The following is a 16,329-nucleotide window of genomic DNA, read 5'->3' as shown; positions in this document are numbered from 1 at the left end:
GTTTTGAAATAAAACGTATTCGGAAATACAATGAAAATTATTATTTTTTTGAACAATTTTTTTTCACCGCATATCGTCCTGGCGCAACACAACCATTTTACATGTTTTTAATACCTCCCGAACTTTTACCATATATTAACATAGGAAAAGTATGTAGATTTTTATCTGAAGGTCATGCAAGACGCACTTACTACAACAAAATCCGATTAAACGGCAGATTAATTTTTCACTGGACCGCCCCCAATCGCTCGCTGGAATGAGATGGGATTAGTGTCAAACAACGCCAGATTAAACAGATGGAAATTTGTGGAGGGGAAAAAAAGATTCAAGCTGTTCCATTGCTGATAACAATGCGCAGCCAAAGTCTTTTGTGTCAGTTGCACAATTGTGGTTCAATGAGCACAGCAGTGTTAAGTAAGTAAGAAAATTACAGTTATAACGCAACTAACGCTTTGAGCACAGTCGAGTTTATTGAGTTTAGCAACCAGCAAGGTATTTTTGTGTATGTTTTTCAATCACGTATCTTAATTTCTTTTTGATAATGATGACCTAAATTTTCAAAAACATAAAAGTAAAACAAAATTTTCATATAGTTATAAAAACATAAATTACTTTGACCGAACATAATGGATTGTCCTGTGACGTCATTCCCCCACGTGACCACGTTGGAAGCCTCGAAACAAGTCGAATATGATGAACCTGTGGACGGAAAAGTTACAGGTAATTACGTAGTAACTACTATATTAGGTTGTTGTGGTATTAGCGTTAAAAGTAAGTTGTAATACCAGCTTTTGGTGTATATTAATTTATTGTAACTAACATATTGCAAACAACACAACGTCCAATCAATTTTACAATAATATATTTTCAGGAAAAATTCCAGACTGGGTGAAGGGCACTTGGTACAAAAACGGACCCGGTGTGGTACATTTTCGTGATGAAAGTGTCAAGCACTGGTTTGATGGAATGGCCCTTGCCAGAAAGTGAGTTGGAAAATTAATTTAAAAATGACTTGAAGTAGAATAAATGATTGTTGTTGCGCAGTTTTAACACAAAAACCGCGTCAAATAAAACTCAACAAAATTAAACAGTAAACTCACCCCCAAAACTTCAGGTTTTCGATCGAGAATGGGAAAGCAACTTACTTGAGTCGGTTGGTGGTTGGAGACAGTCTGCAAAAGAACACGGCGGCTGGAAGGGTCGTCGTCGCCGAATTCGGAACCAAGACGCAAAACTCTTCAGGAATACTTGGAAAGTGGGTTATTTATTTTTATTAAAATTTATGATAGTTTTCACAGTGCGTATGGAGGGTCCTTACAGGGTCATGATATTGAAACAACGTGTATACATATACTCTATGAGGCATTTTCCGTTCAGTTCCATCAGAATTGTTATAATTTTCTCGTATTCAGATACACAGCATGTTTTAGTAAAAAGAATCCGATTCATGTAAAAAATTATATTTCTCAGCTATTTTACACAAAAATGTGACTCAATTGAAAATTTGACTTAATTTTGGCACTATAGACGTAAATATCATCAAGCTTCCACCACAACATCATTTTTCCTACAGAGTCAAGTCCATGCTGACAATGCCGGAACTGACGGACAATTGTTTGATTAATTTCCTCAACTTGGGAGGAAATATTTTTGCGATTACAGAAAGTAATTTCATCCGCCAGATGGACCCAGAGACACTGGAGACGCTTGACAAGGTATCAATGTGGGGAAACGTATATTGTAGGGGTTATATTTCAGTCTTTAAAATACAAATACTAGCAACGCTTATCAAATAAAGTGCAGAAAAATTTGAAAGATGTTATAACACAATAAGACGGCCAGGCCGGCATTCCCGGTCCACATACAAGTCTGTTGACCATAGAAATCGTTGCAAACGTTAACCGTCAGGTGTAGACAAGCAGCCATGTGTTACGTATATAGGTTATTAGATGGAAACACTGTACTAAATTACACTGCTAACGTTCGCACAGATTTATGTGTTCCATTAACTTATATGCGGATCGGGAATGCCCACCTGGCCGAGTTGTGTATTAACACATTCCGAAATGTTTAAAGTAAATTTTACTTGATTCGTCCGAAAACATGGTTGTTTACTTTAGGTTGACTTGTCAAAACACCTTCCCATTAACATCATGTCATCCCATCCTCTGGTTGACACTAACGGTGCCACCTACACGTTCAGCAGTTCTATCTTCAACATGGGAAGAACTAAATACAATCTTCTGAAGTTTCCCCCTGCAGCTCCGGGTAAATTGCTTCGCCAGTGGTTCGGATTATTTAAATTTTATGCTAACTTTTGAAAACTCCGAAGGAAAATTTTAACCTCGAAACTTATTGCGCCATTGAGGTGTTCATCAAAAATGCATAGGCTATGAGCATCGGTTGGAAGGAGTAATTTGCATTAAATACTGCATTAAAGAAACGCGATAAACAGCTTTTATCTTTTTTTAAATACTGCATAAAGAAAACACGGTTCTTAAAACAAACAATACTTCGGAAACAGCCGTTGAGAGTCGTTTACGTCAAACCACAAATTCGTCTTTGTATTTTGCACAAAACCGGTCGATGGAATTGAAATTACGCAAACACGATTTCCGTATCCAAAATTCTTTCGTAAAATTCAGACATTTTTTGAAATGAAAAAAAGTGGCCCTTAATATTGCTAACATTAATGTGTCTATTGGATGCCACGGCAAAATCTTGCCACCGTTATCAATGTATTTCTCATATTGCCGAAAGCCTCTGTTTCCTGTGCAAATTAAAAAAAATTAATGACAGTTTGCGTTTAATTCGTTCAGGAACACCTTTGGACAACGTCCTCTCTGGCTCGGAGGCGATTTGCAGCGTTGATTCCACGTGGCGCGTGAGTCCGTCTTATCACCACAGTTTCGCTATGAGCGAGAATTACGCCGTATTTGTGGAGATGCCCCTGAAAATTGACATCCCTAAGATGGCTGTCGCTCACCTCAGACACATGTGCTACAGTGACTGCATTGAACCACTACCTGATACAAAGGTGGGTTGTGGCAAGTGCATTATTATTATCATGGTATACCATAAAAACCATGCCAAAGTAACGGAGCCAATATTGATTGGTATATATACAATCAGTTTCGCTGTTTCGTCCTGCTATAATACGTTTCATTAATGCAATTTGCGCTGACCTTGCTTACCATTAACAGAATACCGTCAAAATATTCGACTTTGATTTGAAAAATTGACATTTGTGCGACTGCTATTTAATTACACAATCATATACGCTTAGCCACACGCATTAAAACAAATGTAATAAAACACACATTACTCTCCACACAACCAAGTGTTTTCCGTCACAGACCAACATTTACCTGATCCACAAGAAGACTGGAAAGCAGTTCCCGGTTACTTTTACAACCGATCCCCTCATTGTTTACCATCACGTGAATGCTTATGAGGAAGGCGACCACGTGGTTCTCGACCTATGTTGCTACACTAAGAACGGTTTCTACGACAAGTTTGTTATGTCAAACTTGGAGAAGTCGCCAGCTGATTTCGCCGCCATGTTTGATTCCGATGAGCTTTCGGTTCGAACGATTCGAGTTGTTTTGCCCCTGGTGGAGAATACGGTATGAGACCAGCAACGATATATTGAATGTAATAATGATAGATTGCATTGTAAAGGCATTTATGAAAAAGTCACTAAAATCATTAAGGCTGGTAATCTGGTGAATAGTTTAGCATATAAGAGGACAACTGTCGTTGTGTTGACTTTCGTAAAGGAAAAACGCTTTATTGTTTTAATCTTGACTGTTTTTATTACTATTTATCAAACATCACCCTTTATAATATAGTTTTCAGTGTAATTAATCACGATTTTTTCCTAATATTGCGGGATATTTTACTGCATTGTAAAAATACCACTAAGCACCACATTTCCAACCAAATTGTTACGCCAAATCATTGCTCCACAGTCGTCTGCGTCCGGCAATCTCGTCAAGCTTTCCGGTACAACTTGTACAGCGGAGGTTGAGAAGAGCGGAGTGATCACGTGCAAATCTGAAGTCATTACCACTGGCATGGAATATCCGATAATCAATAACCAATTTGTAGGGAGGAAGTACAAGTACTTCTACTCACCCGGAGGAGACAAACTCCCTCCCGGCGAAATGGTGAGCTCGTGATTTTTTTTAGTTGTTTGTGGCAATATGTGGTAGCTTATGCCGCAATTCAACAAGCTCTTACGTTGTGGTACTATGGATGTGGCAAATAAAATATAAAAACTTGGGGCTGATTTGTTTGGAAACTACATTTTATTCTCCATCTAGAGAAATATTTACCCAAATTAACGTACTTATTAATTTGGAACTATGGTGCTCATATGGGAAAAAGAGTAACGTTTTTTCCCTGTGTTATAAGTTTACACTGTCCTATACGCATGATTAAAAATCATTATTACTTATGTACAGCTTGCCAAGATTGACGTCGTTACCAAGGAAAGAGTTGCCATGTGGCAGGAAAAAGGCTGCTGGGCGAACCAACCTGTCTTTGTAAACAGACCTGGGGCCACAGATGAAGAAGACGGTAAGATATTGGTTTATTGGAATGATTACAAGCACTTTAATTGAGATACATAGAATGACAGGCAGGAAATTTTGATAAAAGCCTCGCAGTACATTTAATTGCACGAAGTCAGTTTTAGAAAAATAATTGGACAGGCACTAAAACCACTCCTATTGTTGGAGCGTGGAAGCACAAAAAATCTCTGGAGAGGAAGTAATTCAACACAGAAAAAAACTAATTATGTTGGCGAAATACTCAAGCAGCAGTAACATTGCTTGTGAACAAGAAAACGTAATTAGAAAGTGCTGGCAACCGAAATACAACAGCAAAATTGAGCGTTTCAGTAAGTGCTAACTGGGAGGGATGGCCTAAAAGTCTTGAAAGTTTACGTTCTTGTCATTCCTGGAGCATTTTAATTTCGACGTTGTCATGTACTCCTTGTAACAGCAATTCTCCTTCATACGTCACCACCTTTTTACGCTTGGCTGCCCTCAGAGTTCCGACAAGCGCCTCGAAGATGTTTGCGCATCTGTCGTCACTGAACAAAACCCCGAAGGTCACAACATACTTTCCTTCATTATCTGACAAAAAAGAAGGTTGTTATAAATTGCTTCGGGATAAGTGTGTCCTGGTATATAACAGTGACACTATAGTAAGCCTAAGGCACAACAAGTGTACATGGAGTGTTTATGTGACAACCAATTGGCACAGAGTCAAACACTACAACTACCATGTAGACATTGCAGAAGGTTAGTACACATTATGGCAACAGTATAAACACTTACTTTGTTTTCCAAGCCTTTTTATTTCCTGCTGAAGTAATTCAACTTCATGTGCCACATTCATTATTGCTGTTAATAGAGGCAGAAAACACTATAACCTAATGCCTACAACTGGAAAGATACATTTGGTAACCAACAATGTACCGCTGTAAACGCGTTTTTAAATCCCTGCCTTAAAAAGTCAAACAGCAACCAGTCGCTTCTTGAATGCTGAAACCGGCGCCACTGCTTGTTATACGTCATGTCACGCGCGACTGAACACGCGCTTCCGTCTTTTTTTCTGCTCGCCCATCCATATAAGGACATATGATTTTTATGGGCGTTGAAATCAGGGCGTTTGAATTTAGCGATAAGTTTTATTGTCATATGTAATAAACAGAATATAATGTAGCAAGTATAAGTAAAGTTATGGTAGAAACGAGATATAACACCGAAGGTAACAAAGTTATTTCAGAAAAATGCAAACATTTCACCATCAACCAATATTTCAAGCAACCTTTGAACAGAAAAAGTTCAGCAAAAAGAATGACCGAAATCTACAAATGTCTTTGTCGTTTTCGTTTTTTGAATTCCTCTGTACTTTTACGTAGCCGGTGGCGTGCTTCTTTTACTGGCAAACAGAATCTCGCCCATCACCTGCCGCTAGAGGCGTAGTTGTTGATGAAGACGGTGATGACGTTTCAGTGCATTCACCTTGTGCCGATTCGCTGTTGTTGTGTGATGGCCGAAGTTGCGGGATTTCAAGCGAAATTGGCTTGAATTGTCGGTTCAAACTGTTTGAACATAAACACAAACTTAACTTTTATGTTGGTTCTATATAGGGATTTAGGCTGGGGTTTAGGCTACTAATTTAAACACATCTTTGCGGAGTTGGATATCACGGAGGTATAGCAGGATTTGCGCAAAGTCTGGATCGCAGAAAGATTATTTTGCGGGATTCGCCTTAACTAAAAACGTCGTTAAAATCATGATAATTTTCCCCGAACCAAAAAGAGAAATTCTGTTTGATAACTCATAATGAAAGACATTCCTGCTCCTTAGCCAGATGGACTTAAAAGGCAACAACTAGTATTTACCCTGCCTCGCCACAGCTATGGCGAGAATCTGGGATAATTCGAAGATGTTGTCTGTCAGCTGTGGAAAGCCTGCAGACTGCAGACATGCCCACACCATTTCGCCGTAGTTCCTATCAAATAATTGGTTACACAAGCGGAGATTTCGTTTGGGGCTGGGATGAAAAAAAAGTCTGTGAGAGAGTTATTTGGAGTTTGTGTAATAATTTAACTTACTTCAACGAACCGTTGATTTGGTTTATTCAAATTTTTATGACTTAAAAAAAAGGTTTTAAGGCCTGAGGAATGACGAACCAAATTATCGAAGAATTCTTACCAGCAATTCCGCGATTCTGGCATTTCTGACTCTGCATCTTTCGTTGCTTCTAGCGTAGAACTTTTCCCTTCTGTCGTTCGCGAGGTCGATTCTTTTCGTGATTCTCCGAACCCCGATTTCCTGGCGTTCCTTGTCCAACTTCTCGACTTGTTGGACCCTCTGTCTATATTTTCCCACCATAGTTTTGCAGTGGGCAGCCCTCTCCGCCAGACGAGCCTATAGAAAATGTCAAAATCGCTCGAATGTTGCCAAAGTTTTCAATTCTGATGCAGTATTGGGCAGATTTTAAGTGTTAATAAGCACAGCAGTGTTTGAAACGTTTTCCTAATAATGAACAGCATATTGGCTTTGGCTTTCCTATTCACTGCAATTAACTTATATTTGTGTAAATATATCGGAAAATGAAAATTTGTTTTCAACAAGAATCCTCTTTTGATACCTCCAACACAACGGTGATGACAAATCTACATAGAATATATCCAAACCTTTCTTCTCATTTCGGCGTTCCTTAGTTTGTGTTCAAGTTGTTCAGCGCTAACTTTGTTGTGAGTTGGTCTCGCGTAAGATAGCAAGTCGTACTTGGCTAACGGAGATATTCGCTTTTGCACAACGGGCGTGTCCATCGACACCTCAAATGCAAGGCCCGATTTGGCAACTCTGTAACAAGCAACTTTATGCTTTGTAATTTGTTACCATAACGGACCTTACTGATAGCTTACCTCACGTTGGCGAGATTTTCAAGTTCGCTAAAACAATCTGTAGCAATTTTTAAACCCACGCCAACAACCTCAAGTTCTGAAAGTGAAACATAGCATCATGAACAGAGCTTTAATGAATAACTTTGTTTCCCCAAAAAGCTAGAAAAATTGGAACGTTTTTGAAACACAGTTTAACAGTTTTAAATACAAAATGAATTTAATACTAACTATTATTATTATGGTTCGTAAACAAAGAGATTTCATTCCTTGGTGATTTTTTTTCGTCTTCTGAATTAAAAGAAGTCTCCGAGCCCCCGAAAGAGTCTCTTAAAATATCTTTTGGCATTTCCTTGACTCCCGTCCATTGGTATGGATCATCAATATTCGATATGCACTGTAGTTTCTTGCGTTCGCTTTCGGTTAAACGATCGTCTAGATCTGAAGAGCTGCAACTACAGCTCAATTTCGAACAAGAACAAAGGTTCTTTTTCATCTGTCTCTCTTGGTTGGACACATTTTCTTGAATAGATCGTCTTTTCATATCCAATGGTTCCAAGTACCTCGGTAGCTTTATGCGCTTTGGCTTCCCCTCCATAAATCCTTGTCGTCTGTTTTCAAGCACGAACAAGTTTATAAATGTCACAAATTTAAAAACAAATTGTGTTTTTAAGGTTTAAAATCAACAAGCTATTGTTACGTCACAACACACCATCACAAGCGTAATTGTGACGTTGGAGGTGTAGAGATTAGATTGAAACTTCAAACATTAGTTTTCAGTAAAAACTTGGTTTTTATTAACAAACTCAAATTTCTTACGTTTATTCTGAAGGTATTTTGATGTCTTGCATCATTTGTGAGACTGGGAATCCGTTCCTTCTCATGCTTGACGGCAAAACTTTCAAGGAGGTTGCCAGAGTCCACTTCGAAGCCAACATTCCACCAGATATCCATGGAATTTTTGTTCCCCGTTCTTAGAATGTTATTTTTTACTTCACCGTCTAAAAACCATCATTCCACTCTTCATTGTGTTTACTGTTGTGACAATGTTATAAGATTTTCATATTCATTTGTGACAATTATGTGCTGTATTCTTATTTTCCATGTACATCAATAAAATTTGTCTCAGACATCCAATGTGTTTTTTGGTGGGGCAGAATTGTTTCGAATCAATCGAGAAATTTTGCACTAAATAATTTTTTTATATCTTTGCCACGGATCCAAATCTGGTCCTGTCCCTAGTGAACCAAGGTCCACGGCCTTCCTCTCAACCAGGGGCATGCAACATTTTTGGATAAAGCGCGACACCGTGTGGTCAACTGAACAATAATTAATGTTCATTTTTTTACCAAATACACAACAGACAAAATCATCACATTCACGGCGAATTGGGGCTCGTGCTAAAATTTTCAAAAGAAGATGAGTTTGGTTGTGATGTGTTGTGAAATCAGTTGCTAATTTCATGGAATACAAGCTAATGTGTAGGCCTTTGGTAAATAAATTTACATCATTTTGGAAATTGGAAAAGTCGCACGAACCACAGGTTGGACATTCCTTCACTAAATGCTTTAGCATATTATCTACTGCTATTTTACTACCTACACACACATATGTACAGGTAAATGCACCTTTACCACGTATTGGCACTAATAAATACCTTCTTGAAATTTGTTTAACAAGCATTTAAGGCACACACGCTTTCGCGCATAAAAAACCTTGCAAATTTAAATTGTCCGCAATTCGTTGTGAAAATATAAGGTCAAGCGAAGGACAACGATTGTTTCGTTTATCTCGAATAATTTCGTATTTGCGAAGGGCTTGTAAGTTACTAAGCAGTGACTCCCAGTAGAGAGAAATTAAAACTTCAACAATCAACTTTAAGGTAATTGAGCCAGTAAAAATATGGAGCCTTACTGTCCAGATTGGATTCCACGAAGAGTTTTTGTCGGTGGATTCGACGACCGAACTACTGAAAGGCAGTTGCAGCAAATGTTTGAGGTTGTGTGACAATTTGCAGTTTTTTTTCATAGGGTAATAGTGCCTAATGAGCCAAGTAAATTTAAATAAAGTAGCTTAGTACAGCACCAGTTGTGATTATGTTTACGTATTGACAAACTTCTGAAGATCTTAACCAGAAAAATTTATCTAAATATAAAAGCAATTACTCAGTGTTTGCATACACCAGCGGACAATGAGGTTTTTAAATCTTCTGTAAGTATAGTGTATTTGCTTTGCTTTGCTTTGAAAAGGTTACAACTCACAAGCTGAAAAAGTATGAAGCATACATCAGCATTAACGTTCTAGTTATTTAAATTTGTTTTGCTTGATATATAAAGTTTAAAGAAATGTCTCCCATACAACGGTAGCTGTAGTTGTAGGCTTTATGAGCAGTGCGTATTTCAAGTAGAACAAAAATATATTTAAAATTTCCGGTGGGAATCATTTGTAACAGTAAGCTGTTTACATTTAAATTCGTCGATTTAATGCCAGGACTTCCCCAAGCATATAAGCATTTCGACCAATCTTTAAGCTTACCTGTTACTAACAACTCTATGTTAAGTGATATGTGTTTAATATTCAGGTTTGTGGTCCGGTTTTGGTGGTGAACATAGTAAGACAAGGACCTTATAACACCTACGGATTTGTAACGTTCCAAAATCACGAGACTGCGATGGCCGTGCTCTCATCCAGGGTAATACTGCCTGTTTATTACTATCATAAGTGTGCTAAGCATGAAACCGTTGTATGCAAGTCGTCTTTAAACCAGTGCTTCTCAGCCTTTTTACACTTATACACCGTTAAAGTTTTAATTTTTTTAAACCTTACAAATGTGAGAAAAGAACATATTAATATAAAGTAAAGTTTATTAAAACATTAGTACTCCTTTAGCACCAGTATAAAGAAGTCATCACCTATTAATCTGTTCTAACTGCTTTAACTTTCAAGTTTAATTATGTAAAGATTATAACTTTGTTTTTGTTTTCAGTTCCAGTTTTACGTCAGAGGAAGACTTCTCCGACTTTCTCCAGCATTTCTCCGAAACAAACCGAGACCAACAATCCGGAGTTAAGCTCCAGCACGCCATCTAGTGTTAAGTGGTGCTTGTATAGTTGAAAGTGTGACTAATTTTAAGCTAAATGTAAAACACAGTCCGGATGACAATAAAACGTGTTGTAACAAAATCTTCGCCTGTGAATAAGGTGGGCTAACTATGCATGACGTCAGGGGTCGACAAACCTAGCACGTGTGTAAAGTTTGACACGCCGTGTGATGTCAAGACGTGTGTTGTAAAGTTTGGCACGCCCAGTAATTTGCGATCTTATTTTCCCAACATCTGAGACTGTGTTGCGCCAGGAAAGAAGGCGAGAAAGTTCCTAAATATCCCGAAATTACATGAATTTACCCAAATTTAGCAGATAACAAGGCGATCGCGACGCAGTGTTGTTTAAAAATGTCAATAGGTTTGCACGCAAAGAAATTTTGACTTAATTTGTAAACCGGCACGCCGCCTTAGAAAGGTTGCCGACCTCTGCCATATGCACTGCACTAGATTTATAACCTACTAATACTCAGTGTAACACAGTCACGTAAGTAAACAAAATCTACAAGCCAACCAAGGACTTTCAAATAACATGTAACAACAGTTAAGTTTGACAGTTAGGTGCGAAATGTTACATCGTCAGACAAACAACTTTTAGAATATGTACAGACATGGGAACGCGTGCTGGTTAAAACGAAAACATGAGTCTAAGTGATTACATGCCTTCCACACGAATTATTCAAAAAACTTAAACTAAAAATGTATTATAAGGCAACTTAAACATTTAGTGTCATTTTTCTGCTTGCAATCATATTTCAGTTTGATCGTATAACGCACTTTTTAAACACAAATACACACAATATTTCCATGGAAGAAAAAACGTCTTATAAGCTTTATGCAGTAAAAAAGGTGTGTTCTCTGGGGTAGATCACCAACTAAAATTTTGTAAAAATCGGTCGTTCGTCTGGACTTTCCGTGATGTCATCAACTGCGTCGGTTTCTTCGTAATTTACGTCATCATCTTCAGTTACGTCATGGTTTAGGGGCAGGTGCACGCCAACCAGTAGTTTGTATACCACGGCACCCAGCGTGCCACCGATCAATGGGCCAACTATGGGCACCCACCACCAATGCATTCCATTCGGCTCTCTGCAATGAAACGACAGAAAATATTGCAAAAGCGAATACGATTTCTGTGGTAATATCTACGATCTCTGTGCAACGATCCGCTACAGTTATATGGGCGCCCAGAGGGAAAAAGCAGGGAAATTTTTTTCTGTGAGTTCAGACAGATTGCTACTGTTTCGACCAATAATATGGTCTCATCAGTGCAGCTCTTTTGGACGATTTTGGCGATCCAACAGCAAGGCAAAGACCGGCTATACAATCACTGAATTACATTACTTCAGTACAGGCAGAAAACACGGTTAATATTTCAATACATTTCTCTTACGTGAATACTGCATTTCCCCATCCCGCAAAGTAAGTAAATAATCTTGGCCCGAAATCCCTCGCTGGATTGATCGCATAACCACAGTTGACTCCATACGACAAACCTATAGGAAGAGAAAATATCACCAATATAACATGATGCAATTCCGGGACAATATCGTAAATTTTATGGGCATATCAGTATAGGCGTATTGACACATTCTACCATGCAGTGCAAAGTCTGCATGTTCAGGCATTTGTGCCGTCAGTTTCATCGCGGGATATAACGATGTGCATTATTTGTATGTGAATTACTCTATACCAGGGTTGGACCAATAGCCCATGTCAGTATTGTTGTTGTTGCGATCAAAAAGCAATAAAGCTCTAAAATTGCCTCAAATTAGTACATGGCCAGCCTGACGAGCTGGAGATTGCCCATGGCTGCTATGTAAAGAATCCTTTAGTTCATATTTTGCCCAGTTTTAAGTCCCAATGTATAACACGTGAGCAAAGGCGGTTTGATAAGCCTTTGGTAAAATCTTGGCACGGTTGTGCACCCATCATAGAGATATATCCCAGTGTTGATGCAACTTTTTTGATCGCCTTTTTTGTCATCTAACAAAACAGTATAAGGGGACTTACCCAGAGCAAACACTAGCAGACCGATAATGAACGGAGCCAGACCACTGACGATGTCACCGTTTCGTTCATCTGTGACTGCGAACACGATGCCCACCAACATGGATGTACCAAATATCTGTCACCAAGTTTAACTCGCGTAACTTTAAATGCTTTGCTATAAGTTGGTACCATGCAGGTATAAATTTATCTAATCAATAAATAATTTAAAGCCAAGGTTTGATTTCAACCGAAATCTTGTTTAATTTTTAATTCAAATCCCACACAATTGCAGCCAATTTTAATCAATTTTTTCGCAAATTACTGCCAGGAGAGCAGCAATTAGTATCAAGCTCCACTTGTACAACACACTATCAATAAATATGAAATGCAATGTCCATAGCGAACAACTTACATAGCGAGTAATTTTGACTGTTTTAGTCTATTCGCTTTGTAATTAATTACAATGAAGGAATGTAGCAAAAACACGAAAAAAATGTAAGGATAATATCCACGAGACTCAATGAATACTGCCGCAATCGGGTGAAACCTTAACAACACGCACCTGATCCCACAATCCGTTTGTGAGTGAGAGGTAACCGGATGGATAGGTGCAAAATATGCCTCCCGTGCCGTTCACACCGAGAACTTGTCTTGTTCCACCGTCAAACTCATTCAAAGCATCTGCAGGACGTCCCGTGATAGTGTTAGGTAATGGTTATTACATTGTGATCCTAAGACCTGTTGTGCTTTTTAAAGTGGCACGTGGGGCTTCTATTGGGTGGTCGTGTTTTATTAACCTCGTATTTATCACGATATCAATAAATTGACTGGTAATACAAAATACATCTACAATTAGTGAGCATTTGATTTACGGCCGGACCCGAGTCAAAAGTGTGATATAGACTCAGGGGGTTGTTGTAACATATTATGTCAATGCAATAATGTAAGCATTAATTTGAAAGTCGAAGAAAGCTGCGATGAGGTTATCCTGTACTGACGTAGCATGTTGTACGTGTTCTTGACTATTTGAAGAGAGATCCATATATTTGCAATTGCACAAGAGATTAAGAAGCAAATTATATATTACCGAGGTAAACGGTGTAGACGGCCGCTCCAGACACAAAAGCCCCAAACACTTGTGCAAATATATAACAGGGAAGTTTATAGAATGGCAACTTTCCAAAGAGACACATAGCTGTTGATACTGCAGGATTGATGTGAGCACCTGTGGTTATATAAATCGCCTTTTAATGCATGAACTAAATTAACACCTCGAAAACAGTCTAATTTTTGCAAAGGTATTTCCCCCCAGGCTATTGATTTTCGCAGATTGAAAATATACTGCTCTTCTGGCATAAAATTACGGTACTGTGTAGTATATTTTAAATTGCAATATGATGCCTGTCAGCAACAGGAGTTTCATTTTGCAAACGTTTAGTTTCGCAGAGTTTGCAAACTAATAGTTTCGCTTTTTTTGTGTTGTACCTGATACGCTTCCAGTGACGTATATTGCCATGGTAACGCCGAGACCGAAAGCCCAATTGACAGAAATGAATGTTCCGTTCGCGGACCTGCTGAGGACACTTTGCGCCACAGATCCATTGCCAAATACCTTCATAGATTGGTGTAAAAAGCTGAGAGACTTCAACACAAAAGTCAGTGTTGTTCGTGCCCTGACTTACCATTAAAATAAATGTCCCGAGGAACTCGGCCAACATTTCTCGAACGAGTTCATTTTTCACCCGCAGCAAGGAGGAAACTCGCTTCCTGAAGGTTTTGTAACGGTTCACTGATTTCGCATTGCTATCTGAATGCAAAATTTACTTGAAACGATAAATATTTAAATATGTGCCTCAGTTAGGCAACCCAAATACCTAAGAAGATTTTACGGTTCAATAAACTTAGCTAGGAATGCGATTGGTTTTCTAATTTGTCGTGCAGAAAATTGTAACTAAAGAAATCCGATTTAGCAGGGATATTAACGATTCACTGTCACTAAACAAATACTCACCTTTTTCAGGGTCGCCCATTTTCCTTGACGTCTTGTAACAAATATCAACGATCCTTTCCCTGTTGTTGGGTGAGATTCACTGCAATACAACCCTGTGTTAACTACTCGGTACACACCGCACTGCAGCCCAGCCAAGACTTGTAAACGCCTCACGCACTGCGTAACAGACAGTTTTGTGAAGCTCGCCAGTGTTCGCCTCTGCAACCAAGGCTGTCAACACCGGAATGTGATGAGAGTAATCCAGTCGTTGCCACTCATGCGTGACCAGTGGGATGCGTTCCAACATGCAAGCTGCAGTGAAACGCATCTATTCACTGGCGATCAAGCGGTTTTTTTCCACGCCACGCCTCCGCGTAAATATTTGTTTAGTGGTTTCAGGGTCAAACATATATTGGGCGCATTAAACAGCCGCTGAACACGTTTCCGCTTGGTTGATGATTTACAAGTCACAAACTTTTACTACTTGTTTGCCTACCGTCAGTGTGGGCGACAACGTTATTATAATGATCAGATTACAAACTTAGTAAGCTTAGCACTTAAAAAAATATTTTTAGGGAGCTTATTGATAATTCCAATGTTTTTGCTCATCGCTATTTGCAAAACGACCGCTATGCCTAACTTGTTGTCGCTAGGTGGCGAACGAGCGCAACCAAACGTACTTGTGTGTGAAAGGTTGGAGGACACTGTAGTGGTGAATTATTTATGTCAAACATGCCGTGAAAGCATTTCCGTTAGAATTTAATTTTATTCTACACCTGATCCGATGCCGTAATGACCAAGATGGTATGACGTAACCAGCCGACATACAGGAGTCGTAAAATACGAAATATCACTTTAGTTCGTCGTTATTTCCACACTGCTGCTGTTTTCGTGAAAATGCTGGACGTTGACCATGTATTGAGCGAAAACATATTTGCAAAGGTTATATTTGGTTGATCTTATCTAGTCTGGAAACAAAATTATCTCTCTCCTTTTCGAAATTAGTTTCATTTTCTGGTGTTGGTCTAAGAGGTCAAATATATACCACGATACAACAACGGGTCAGTGTTCCTATCACCATAAACTATGCCACGTGTGTCGGAACAGCTTTCAAAGTACAGCAGTAATTTCAATAGTGTAGTTTTGTTGTTGTGGAATCGCGTCAAAAACGGAATTTTCTAAGCCTTTTAGCAACTTAACAGTACCAGTTGGCTAACTTAAAACATTTTAAAGTAATGTTAGACACAAGCAATCGCAGAGACTTGCCTTGGAGCCGTGATAAGAGTCACGAAAAACCTACGGCGCAGTGAAGCGATGAAAGGGGCGCGGAGAAGGAAATCACATGCCGGCAAAGTTGTGGCAAACATGTACACAGCCCAGCTCCGATTGGTTGAATCCGCGTTCTACTCGAGTGAACACGAAAACATGACGTATTCGGTCAATAAAGCGAACGGGCGAAGTTTTCATTTGCACAGATTCGCATCAATAAGTGGCTCACAGAGAGAGAAGTGTTGATGCCGCCTGTCCTTGTGCTTGGGAGGGGTGGCTCCAGTTACGACAGTTAACTGAGCACATGTTCAGCGCATCTGACAAGCTTCGGCGATGTGTCAGCAGTTCGCCTTAATCGTAAATTACGATAAACCACAGCTTAACATTGTAAACACGTTTATGCTAGCATGACAAGACAAGGTAGGCTTTATGTTTCGCCAAAGGCACAGGCCAGCAGGGTTTGTGTCATTATGTGTTACGTGCTAGAACTTTTTTTATTGCTTTTTTTTGTCGACTATAAAGTTGGCTGCAAACTCGTGTGGTTTAGTGGTT

At 39.0% G+C, this 16,329-nt stretch overlaps 4 protein-coding genes across 4 annotated transcripts; 1 reads left to right on the top strand and 3 right to left on the bottom strand.

Annotated features, from left to right (window-relative positions):
* Positions 1-591: 591 nt before the first annotated feature.
* LOC145913424 (beta,beta-carotene 15,15'-dioxygenase-like) lies at positions 592-8,457 on the top strand. Its single transcript, XM_083001074.1, has 10 exons — positions 592-720; positions 872-983; positions 1,115-1,255; positions 1,574-1,715; positions 2,121-2,268; positions 2,820-3,037; positions 3,357-3,626; positions 3,972-4,169; positions 4,467-4,581; positions 8,259-8,457. The coding sequence occupies exons 1-10, from the start codon at positions 627-629 to the stop codon at positions 8,402-8,404; spliced, it is 1,584 nt and encodes a 527-aa protein (XP_082857200.1). The 5' UTR covers positions 592-626; the 3' UTR covers positions 8,405-8,457.
* LOC145913425 (costars family protein ABRACL-like) lies at positions 4,584-5,501 on the bottom strand. Its single transcript, XM_083001075.1, has 2 exons — positions 5,346-5,501; positions 4,584-5,141 (listed from the first exon to the last, which is right to left on the bottom strand). Exons 1-2 carry the CDS (start codon positions 5,404-5,406, stop codon positions 4,957-4,959), a joined length of 246 nt encoding a protein of 81 aa, XP_082857201.1. The 5' UTR covers positions 5,407-5,501; the 3' UTR covers positions 4,584-4,956.
* On the bottom strand, positions 5,950-8,024 carry LOC145913704 (uncharacterized). The gene is made up of 6 exons (XM_083001451.1): positions 7,658-8,024; positions 7,451-7,526; positions 7,217-7,388; positions 6,732-6,947; positions 6,419-6,528; positions 5,950-6,115 (listed from the first exon to the last, which is right to left on the bottom strand). The coding sequence occupies exons 1-6, from the start codon at positions 8,022-8,024 to the stop codon at positions 5,950-5,952; spliced, it is 1,107 nt and encodes a 368-aa protein (XP_082857577.1).
* A 2,656-nt stretch (positions 8,458-11,113) lies between the features above and the next one.
* Positions 11,114-14,644, bottom strand: LOC145914778 (aquaporin-3-like). The gene is made up of 8 exons (XM_083002618.1): positions 14,530-14,644; positions 14,201-14,325; positions 14,004-14,130; positions 13,606-13,743; positions 13,081-13,199; positions 12,540-12,654; positions 11,920-12,022; positions 11,114-11,615 (listed from the first exon to the last, which is right to left on the bottom strand). The coding sequence occupies exons 1-8, from the start codon at positions 14,546-14,548 to the stop codon at positions 11,402-11,404; spliced, it is 960 nt and encodes a 319-aa protein (XP_082858744.1). The 5' UTR covers positions 14,549-14,644; the 3' UTR covers positions 11,114-11,401.
* Positions 14,645-16,329: the final 1,685 nt, after the last annotated feature.

The sequence above is a fragment of the Ascidia mentula genome, chromosome 9, assembly GCF_947561715.1.
Source record: "Ascidia mentula chromosome 9, kaAscMent1.1, whole genome shotgun sequence".
NCBI classification, from domain to species: Eukaryota; Metazoa; Chordata; class Ascidiacea; order Phlebobranchia; family Ascidiidae; genus Ascidia; species Ascidia mentula.
Note: the sequence above shows the minus strand (reverse complement) of the source record. Positions and strands in the feature narration are given on the sequence as shown.

Bases quoted from the DNA above. Each gene is read 5' to 3' on its own strand.
- LOC145913424 (XM_083001074.1), top strand. From the start codon at position 627: ATGGATTGTCCTGTGACGTCATTCCCCCACGTGACCACGTTGGAAGCC. The intron at 721-871 runs GTAATTACGTAG...ATATATTTTCAG, and splicing joins TGTGGACGGAAAAGTTACAG to GAAAAATTCCAGACTGGGTG. The intron at 1,716-2,120 runs GTATCAATGTGG...TGTTTACTTTAG, and splicing joins CACTGGAGACGCTTGACAAG to GTTGACTTGTCAAAACACCT.
- LOC145913425 (XM_083001075.1), bottom strand. From the start codon at position 5,406: ATGAATGTGGCACATGAAGTTGAATTACTTCAGCAGGAAATAAAAAGG. The intron at 5,142-5,345 runs GTAAGTGTTTAT...CTTTTTTGTCAG, and splicing joins AAAAAGGCTTGGAAAACAAA to ATAATGAAGGAAAGTATGTT.
- LOC145913704 (XM_083001451.1), bottom strand. From the start codon at position 8,024: ATGGAGGGGAAGCCAAAGCGCATAAAGCTACCGAGGTACTTGGAACCA. The intron at 7,389-7,450 runs GTAAGCTATCAG...TGCTTGTTACAG, and splicing joins GAAAATCTCGCCAACGTGAG to AGTTGCCAAATCGGGCCTTG. The intron at 6,529-6,731 runs GTAAGAATTCTT...ATTATTTGATAG, and splicing joins CCAGAATCGCGGAATTGCTG to GAACTACGGCGAAATGGTGT.
- LOC145914778 (XM_083002618.1), bottom strand. The intron at 12,023-12,539 runs GTAAGTCCCCTT...CTCTTCCTATAG, and splicing joins TCTGCTAGTGTTTGCTCTGG to GTTTGTCGTATGGAGTCAAC. The intron at 11,616-11,919 runs GTAAGAGAAATG...GTTTCATTGCAG, and splicing joins TGGGGAAATGCAGTATTCAC to AGAGCCGAATGGAATGCATT.